Below are 9,232 nucleotides of genomic sequence, written 5' to 3'. Positions count from 1 at the left end.
GATTCTGTGCGTGTGGTTGGGATGGTAGAGACGGAGGAATACAATTTGGTAGGTGGGTGGACCCGATGAGCCTTGCTGCATCACTGAACCAGGAAAATGAATGAAAGGCTACATTCGGTGTCACCCCCTTCCTCTTACGTTGGCCTCTGCTAATTTTCCTTCCTTTCTTCTGTTTGATTTTTTTTTTTTTTTTTTTTTTTTTTTTTTAAATTCGGCCCCCAAGCCAGTTAAAACTGCAAAAATTAATTGTATCACCATATGTTCGACATTATGTTTCATGGTTTCTTGACTGTAGTTTGTAATTTAAATGAGCACTGTGAGAAAAGTATGTCTATAATATTTGTTTTAATGAGCAAAAATCCATTCAAAGTTCAGTGAAGCGTCCCAGTGAGAAAATGTTTGAGTTTCAAATAGAGCAAAACAGCACCACCCGATGGCAGGTTCTCATAGCCACAACTAGAAACAGTAACGCCTCACAGTGAGTTGTTACTATGGCAGGAAGAACATAATATAATACATGAGGAGTGGACAGGATACAAGTGTGCCTGTGACTGACAGCAATTTATCTTGTGGGGTGTGTGCGTGTGTGTGTGTGTGTGGGGGGGGGGGGGGGGGGGGGGGGGGGGGCAGCTCTTTCTCACATCTAGTGAAATGTGTTGACCCCCAAAATCAAAGAGTTTGTTAGATTCAGGCAAACATTTTGCAGCTGTTATTGTCTATTGCTTTTGAATTTTTAATGATTTGAATTTGTTGTTTCCTTGACATATTATCATTTCAGGCTCAAGAACTTTCATCCATGCTTCATTTTGATCTATTTTTACTAATTCTATTTGCTTAATGCATACATAACTCTCATAATCATCACATATTAAAAGTATGTTGTTTATCTCTTGCTCATGTCTGCATTTTAGACTTGAAATTAACATTACCCTCCCCACTATCTGAACCAAGGTTCGAATCCCTCCCAAAAATCTGTCCTACCTTGTTTTCTCCTATCTCCTAACCCCAACTGGAACCACACAAAGTCTCTGAGCCTGAACAGTCAGAAGACTATATGTAAAGTAAATGTGGTCATTTGTGGTTTCAAATACTCAGGGACTTAAACGCTAAACCTGCACATTCTCATATTTCATTGCCATATTTTAATATGTTGCTTTGGTTTCAGTCACAACAAAGCTGTTGCACCGTTAAAGCTGACAGGAATCGTTGAAGTAATTAAGAACATATACGTAAGCAAGAATTTAAAAAAAAAAAAAAGATCAACAATGTTTTATGTATGACAGTCTTTCAATTTTCTCATTCATACATATCATGTACCTGCACCCTTTACCTTTCCTTTCCAGTGAAGATTCATTTACAGTTTAAGTCGAATAGACTTTTTCTATGTACACACATGCACACATCTCTTCATGGGACAATACACTGATTTTCACACATTGTCTGTTGGGTCTCTCTAAACTTAACCCACCTCATTACCCAAACTCTATTCTCATCATTAGCCTAAATTTAGTCTTACAAAATGTTTTCTCCTAAAAAGTATGTTTTTTTCAAGGGGGCCTCCAAGATAGAGAAATGGTCCCCAGGGGTCACTCTGCAATTTGATTGATGTCCCCATGAGTGCAGGAAAACAAGAACATACATGCACACAGTGGTACAATGCATTGGTTTTTAATCCTTACCTGCACATTTATATTTATTCCAAACCCAGCCATATCTACTAAAAACCTAACCCTGATCTTAACTTATTCTTGGTATAAACTGATTATTTTCCATTTCAATTTTTTTTTGTAAACAGAATTAGGTCTCAAAAATGGTTATAAATACACACTTTATTTTTTTTAAATTGTGCAAATTATTTTGAAATTGCATTGGAGAAAGAAAAAGGTAATGTTTTAGTAATGTCTCTGTGAGCACCTCCATTTTGACATATTTTTTTCTTGATACGTGCAGAGCTTGTTGGTGGGTCAGGGGTGGAGAGAGCACCTTGTCAGTCCTCCTGCAGCCTGCAGATGTCCATTCTCACACTCATCGTGCAAGATGTGAGGACACTGCCAGGGTTATTGATTATTAACCTGGTAATTGGTTATTGATTACTCGCAGCCTTCCTCTCTGTGTCTTAAGGGAATTCTGCTGTATGAACATCATTCAGTTTTGGACTGAGCTTAGTTTTATGCCACATCTCGTTGTAGTATGGAAGATTTAGGAGCGAAAAGCACAATGCAAGAACCGTCTAAACAGTACGAGTCGTCTTCTCCGACTGCTCACAGTGTTGACTCATGCTGCGGCTCCTGCTTGAAAAGCATCAAGCGCCGAGTGCCTGCGGACTACAAGAATGAAGCAGTTCAGTGTTTAAAACTGGCCGGACCTGTGGTAAGATTGTGTTCATATTAGTAAAAAAAAAAAAAACTTTAACTTGAGGTTTGTGATACACCACTAACTTTTTTTTAAACATTTTAATTTGTTACTTGACTTGTTACAACTGCAGTTAACAGGACGACGGTTCCACACCATCAGGATTTGATCGAAAATTAATTGACTTATAACTTATAAAGGAGAGTCCAGAAACTAAAGCAAAACAAATTTGATTCTTTCACCAAGCTAAATGGATGCTTTTCTAAAAAATACACGCAAGTACATTGTGATTTGTTAGTTGTGTGTCTTATTTATCACTGTTTTGAAAGAAGCTGAGGTAACAGCAAGAGGTGAATCTATATCAATCGAATGTAAATGGATCATGATTTCAGATAACCTCGAAAATCCCTTGAAATCCATCTGCGATCATTTTACCTACACATGTATGCATATGAATGAAAAGATGTTTTCCAAACAACATTTTGAATGTTCGACAATATTCAAAAAAAAGGTAAGAGCAAGAGCTTCCTCAACAGAAAATTATATTGCGGGGAGAAAAATAGTTTAGCAACCCAACATGTATCCATTTTTCACTGAGAGCTATTCATTGCACAAACCCAGAACTTGATAGATGAGGGCATTTAGTTTCCTATTGTACAAACCATTTGATGCCAGAAACCTGTCAAAAACCTCCACCCGCAATCACAAGAACTATTTTCTGAAGAAGAAAAGAGAAGTAGTAAAAGACATCTAGAAATACAAAGGAGCTGCAGCAAAAAAAAAAAAAAAAAAAAAAAATCCAAAGCATGACACATGTCATCTGCCAGAGCAAATAAGAGCTTTTTTTTTCTTACCTCAAGGCCTTTCGAAACTCAGATTTATGTATATTAACTCAAGCAGCTACTTTATGTGTTGCATTTAGAATATTTCATTCATGGAGTTCATTTATGTTTCCTTTGTTGTGAAAAAGAGGGAGCTTGACTTTTGTTTTTCAGATCATTTCACAGTTGATGAGCTACCTGATCGGCTTCGTCAGCATGGTGTTCTGTGGTCACCTGGGGAAAACAGAGCTGGCGGGGGGCGCATTGGCGATAGCTGTGAGACATCGTGTTACAATTTCTTTCTTCTGCTTGTATTGTAGCTGTGCAAAAGTATTCTTTTTTTTTTTATATATCTTCTCCCTGAACCACTTTTCCATATTTGATATTGTGCAGGTGATAAATGTCACAGGAATTTCCATTGGTGTCGGTTTGTCCTCAACATGTGATACTCTCATATCCCAGGTATTCAAACTAAAATGTGGTGAAATCAGCCTTCAGTATTTACAATTGTGTGACATTGTGATTTTTATTTTTACATATTTATTTATGTGTTTCTATATTTATTTTTAAAACACAATGCCAGTTTCAGTTTTGACTTTTTTCTTGTTGTTTTTTGCCCCTTTTTTTTTTTTTTTGCAGATTTATGGAAGTGGTAACTTAAAGCGTGTAGGAGTGATTTTGCAAAGAGGAATTTTGATTATTTTCTTAGCCTGTTTCCCCTGCTGGGCTATCCTTATCAACACTCAGCCCATTTTGCTAGCTGTCAAACAAAGTCCAGAAGTTGCCAGGTAATGCTTCTACACTACAGTCCTCAATATAACTGCATCATACCCATACAGTATAGTACAAATTGTCTCCAGTGCTACATTACACATGCATATTTCTTTACACTTCCTGTTTCCTCTTAAGGGCCGCCCAGCTGTATGTGAAAATCTTCATGCCAGCATTGCCAGTGAGTTTAACGTCCTAAACTAGTTGACTGATCATAGTGTTGTCTGGATACAGTGTGCACCAAAGAGGAAGGCTATATTGCTTCAAAACACCGATATGTTTCAAGTTTCTTAAATGGACTTCATTATTTGATATCATCATAGTGCTTTACATCAATCAACAGTTTTCCAACAGGAAGATTTCAACATAATCGCAGAGGATCGCAGCACAATAGTTTTATTATGATTGAAAGACTGATGTGTATTTCTTTAAAGACATTTTATAATTAGTCCATGCTTATACTGTACACTTTAATGATGAATTTTGTGCATCTTTGTCTAACTCATAATCTCATCTAATGGATGAAATCCTGCAGGCTACCTTCATGTACCAGCTGCAAGGAAGATACCTTCAGAATCAGGTGCTTTTAACAACTGTAACATAATAACTTTACAATCTTTCAAATTAAAAACTACCCTGTGTGTTGTGAGAAACTGACAGACCTCTGAATCACTAATGTTTAAACTTCTTGTCCATTCATACATCTTGTTTGTGTTCACAGGGTATCATATGGCCCCAGGTGATCTGTGGAGCCATGGGAAATATTGTAAATGCAGTAAACAATTACATCTTCCTCGGTGTTCTGGATCTGGGACTCGCGTGAGTAATGAGTATTGCACATATTTTTGCTCATTGTCTAAACCTGCTCATTGTCTAAACCTTTTAGATTACACTAATCAGATTATTAGTCAAAGTATGATGAAGTGGCAATGACTGGGCTTTGCTTTTCTTTTGTTTCCTTTGCTTGAATCACTTGACGTTCATAAAGTGGATCTGCAGCTGCCAATGTCATCTCACAGTATTCCTTGGCCGTGTTTTTGTGGGTTCAAATCAGCTATCAAGGACTGCATAAGGCAACATGGGATGGTAAGTTTCGAGAATTAAACAAGTGTGAAGAAAACAAACAAAACATGTATTCTGCTGCAGAATATTTCAGCCGTCAATCATCCCTGCAAAATAAAGAATACAATCGAAAATTGGTAATGTGTGTTTTAGGATTATTAAATCTGTTGTTCTAAACAAGAATTGGTGGATTGCAGGCCACATGCAGCATCACTGATTTCACCAGATATGAGAGCCACCTAATTTCAATTATAAAAAGAGAAGAACAACAGACTAAGGATATCGTAGTCTTTTTAAAAAAAATCCATTTCCCATTCACTTGTAATTGAGTACAACCGAAGCAATTTGCCTGTCGTCTTACCTGAATACACATTTTCCGCACCCTTTTCTTTTCTGTTAAAGACACCATGAAATATACTCAGCTGAAAACATTTCTGATTTTTATCCTTGCTGAAGAAGAGGAAATTGTAAACACCTTCCCGAAAGAAATATCTTTCATACTGATCATTTCCGTTTTATATAGGTTGGTCACTAGACTGCCTGCAGAAATGGGGCCCTTTCCTCCACTTGGCCATCCCCAGCATGCTGATGTTCTGTTTGGAGTGGTGGCTGTACGAGGTTGCGGGGGTCTTGGCGGGGGTTGTCAGTGAAACTGAGTTGGCATCTCAGTCGGTAGCTTATCAACTGGCAGCTTTTCTTTATATGGTAACTGCTTTAGTTCAATTTTCCTGTTGTTGGCATTGTGCTGCAAACATTTTTGTAAGGTATAGCACCTTACAAAAACGTTTGCAGCACATTTGGCTTGGAAATGTTTGTTTTGATTTAATGATGCTCTTCCACAGTTTCCGATGGGTTTCTCTGTCAGTGCCAGTGTTCGTGTTGGAAATGCTCTTGGTGCTGGAAACACAGAGCTTGCCAAGCTGTCTGCCAAGGTCTCCAGCATCTTTGCATGTATGAATGAGATGATGATCACAACGTCTCCTCGACCATTTAGTGATACATGTTTTAAGGTGTCGTCCTGCTTTACTTAAAGAACGTGTTTCTTGTGTCCACTCTAGGTTTTTTCTCATGTGTCATTGGAGCCTGTCTTGGTGTATCTAAGAATGTAATTGGTTACATTTTCACCTCAGAGAAGTGAGCACAGACCCGTGCCTCTTTGACAATCATTACTTTGGGTACACTTGTCAAATGTAATACATAACAGCTGGTATCATTGAATTTTAGTTTTCTGTGCCGTCACAGTCTGCAACCTAATGAATATTTTTTTAACTTTCCTATCTATTTCTAATAATATTTGTTATATCTATTCACTTTCAGGGACATTGTACTTCGGGTGGCAGATATTATGGGGATGTACTGTTTCATTCATATTGTTGAGGCCATTGCGGTGAGAATTTATCCCATGAAAAGTGCCTTTATACACTTTTGCACTTTCAAACTGAATATTTATACAATTCCTATTTTTCTACAGGGGGTGACAGGAAGCATTGTCAGGGGAGCAGGAAAACAAGGTATTGGTGCCGTGTGTAACTTTGTGGGATTTTACATCATTGGGTTACCCATTGGAATCGCTCTGATGTTCCCTGCCAAACTGGGTGTCACAGGTGTGGACAGACTTTCAACCTAGTAAATAAATGTTTGAATCATAATTTCTTTCACAAAAATGTTCTAAATCATCCATTCTCCTCTCTGTGTCACAGGGTTTTGGATTGGACTTTTAATTTCCGTTTCATTACAATCAATAGTTTTCATAGCTTACCTGTGTAAATTCAGCTGGAAGAAAGCCATGGTTGAGGTGAGTCACTTAGCAACATCCTCTCACTGAAATAACTTGGCAAATTCAAAGAATTTCAGACCATTAAATGAAAGTGTTACAAGGTTTTATCTTGTGTTTACCAGGTTATTGGTTGTTCATCTCTTGATCTGTACCAAATCATTGTTGAAAAAACAGTATTGTGATGAATCTGTGTAACGTGTCTGATGACTCATCCTGCACTTTCCTATCCTGCATCCAGTGGAAATACATAACCAGCTTAGTGAGGTGACTCCAACATCAGACATCAGCTATAAATAGTTGGAGTGAACAACACATATTCAATACAATCAGCTACGGAAAATGCCAATCAGGTCTGGAACAGTTAAGGGCTTTTATAGGAAATATAGAAATATGAACAATGAAATACCACTTGGATATTGTGTCATTGAGTTGTCAATATTAATTATATTGTTATTATCAATTCAATAAACTAATGGTGTGAGTTCATTACCTTTCTCACATGAAAAAAACATTTGTGACTGGTTTGAATGTCCTTGGCTAGGCGCTGCAAAGAGCAGGAGTCAATTCTGTGGAGATGAATAATAAAGGTACCTGTTTTACTTAAATCAACATTAGGAAGTCATCTTCACAAGAGCCAAGAATAACTGCATGTCAAAAATATTTTCCTCACAGCCATGGACTTAAGTGAGACGTCTCACAGTCCAACAGATGAGAGGACGGACGCAGCAGGATCAGTACAGCAGACAGCTGCCGACGCAGCACTGTCGGTCAGACAACTGGTGGTACGACGTGGACTCACTGTTGTGCTCATGTTCGTCATCCTGGCTGCTGGGGTCGTCATTAGTGAGATGCTCAGCAGAGTGCTTGACTCAGATGGGTGACCATGCTGAGGTGAACATGTTTGGCGCACAAAATGAGACTCTGTGAGTCGAACTTTGAGAGTACAGCTGGGTCACAGGTCCCATACCCAGTGATTGGTATAAGAAATAACTTCTCACAAAATTTAAATCATTTTTATGCTCCTTTGACCAGAGATGAGATGAGCCTACTGGAAGGCTAATGAGATCCTTTTAACTTCATTATCAGGCATCACATGAAGTTAATCATTTCTGAAAGAAAGTGTTTTTTTGTTTTAGTATTTGATATCTCTCAAACTTCTTTCTTATGTACGTCATAAAATGGCATCTTTGTAGTTATTAGTCATTGTTTGGAAAATCTACCAAGAAACAGAACTTATTTGAGACAGCCAATGAAAATCTGACCTGGAAAAAAAACCTACTGTATAGACATGGCACCTTTAAATAGAAACCTGCTGTGTAAGATGGGCTCCAATCACAACACTGATAATATATGTTCTCGTCCTACATTTTCTAGCCAGAATGGATTCCACAATTAGAAATAGTTTGATTAAATGTTAAATTTAGGTCACGACGCATTTGTGGTTGTGAGCTTTTATCATCAAAGACGGCTCTCCTTCTGCAGCGGATTTTTCCTCCCTTTGATCTGTGTGGCTAAATTTGATGATAATGAAAGGTTTGTTAGCTCACACTGCATCATGCTTGCCGGATGAAGATATGTCAACCTGAGCAAATCAGCCACCTGTTCCCTCTGCAGGAGCAGATAACCAGCTAACTCTGTCAGAAATCAGACCGTTCACACTGGTCAACGGCCAACAACTAACAGCATATGTTTGGTTGTACTACACAGCTGTTATAATAGAAGCTCTGCATGAAAAGACACCACTCGTGTCAATATGTCGTTTACATGTCATCTGAAACACGGGAGCTCATTATAGCAACGTTTGCTGAATCTGACCATCAACAACCCCATGGCTCACATGCTTATGTGTGTACCCAATTAATCAGCTTTGTCAGAAAACATGCTTTGATGTGAATGTTTATTTTCACAAATGTTAAGCTATATGTGTTTATGCATCTGTCAGTGCTGAGAATTATTATGGCCACGTTTACAATAGTGTGGATATTGGTGCATGGGTCTTGGGGAGCTGGACTCTATCCCAGCTTACATGCTGCTGGAAACTGGGATAGTTGTCTATTGGGAAGGTCATGTTTCCCAGTTTATAGACAAGTTTGTCATCGCATACAGGAACCGAGAGGGGGAAGAAAAGAAACTCTCATGCTGCAGTTTATTTTCACATGACTTTTTATGCTCTATACTTATTCGTCATATGATAGTTGTTTTTTTCTTCTGTTGATACATACAAAGTACAACCAATAAAATTTTACTGTTACAAATGGTAAGTCTATTGTCTGAAGTGGTGTCAGTAAGTGTCATAGTTTATACTGGCAAAGTGACTTATTCCCACACAAATTAAGCTTATTTCTCAACATTCAAGAAAACCATCATCAGACCCATGACTATGAGCTTCTAGTGATGAAATTCCCAGTTCAACTGCATTCAGATAGATTTTTTTCCATCCAACAGAGGG

The 9,232-nt window shown here is 38.1% G+C and overlaps 1 protein-coding gene across 1 annotated transcript; it reads left to right on the top strand.

Annotated features, from left to right (window-relative positions):
- Positions 1–2,247: 2,247 nt before the first annotated feature.
- On the top strand, positions 2,248–7,664 carry LOC308121857 (multidrug and toxin extrusion protein 1-like; the record flags this gene model as incomplete). Its single annotated transcript, XM_080483383.1, has 14 exons — positions 2,248–2,370; positions 3,348–3,449; positions 3,567–3,635; positions 3,813–3,961; positions 4,083–4,125; positions 4,480–4,524; positions 4,666–4,763; positions 4,933–5,030; positions 5,530–5,711; positions 5,849–5,957; positions 6,065–6,140; positions 6,324–6,393; positions 6,478–6,610; positions 7,456–7,664. The coding sequence occupies exons 2-14, from the start codon at positions 3,363–3,365 to the stop codon at positions 7,662–7,664; spliced, it is 1,368 nt and encodes a 455-aa protein (XP_080339509.1). The 5' UTR covers positions 2,248–2,370; positions 3,348–3,362.
- Positions 7,665–9,232: the final 1,568 nt, after the last annotated feature.

The sequence above is a fragment of the Lipophrys pholis genome (assembly GCF_963383615.2).
Source record: "Lipophrys pholis genome assembly, chromosome: 16".
Classification (NCBI taxonomy): domain Eukaryota; kingdom Metazoa; phylum Chordata; class Actinopteri; order Blenniiformes; family Blenniidae; genus Lipophrys; species Lipophrys pholis.
Note: the sequence above shows the minus strand (reverse complement) of the source record. Positions and strands in the feature narration are given on the sequence as shown.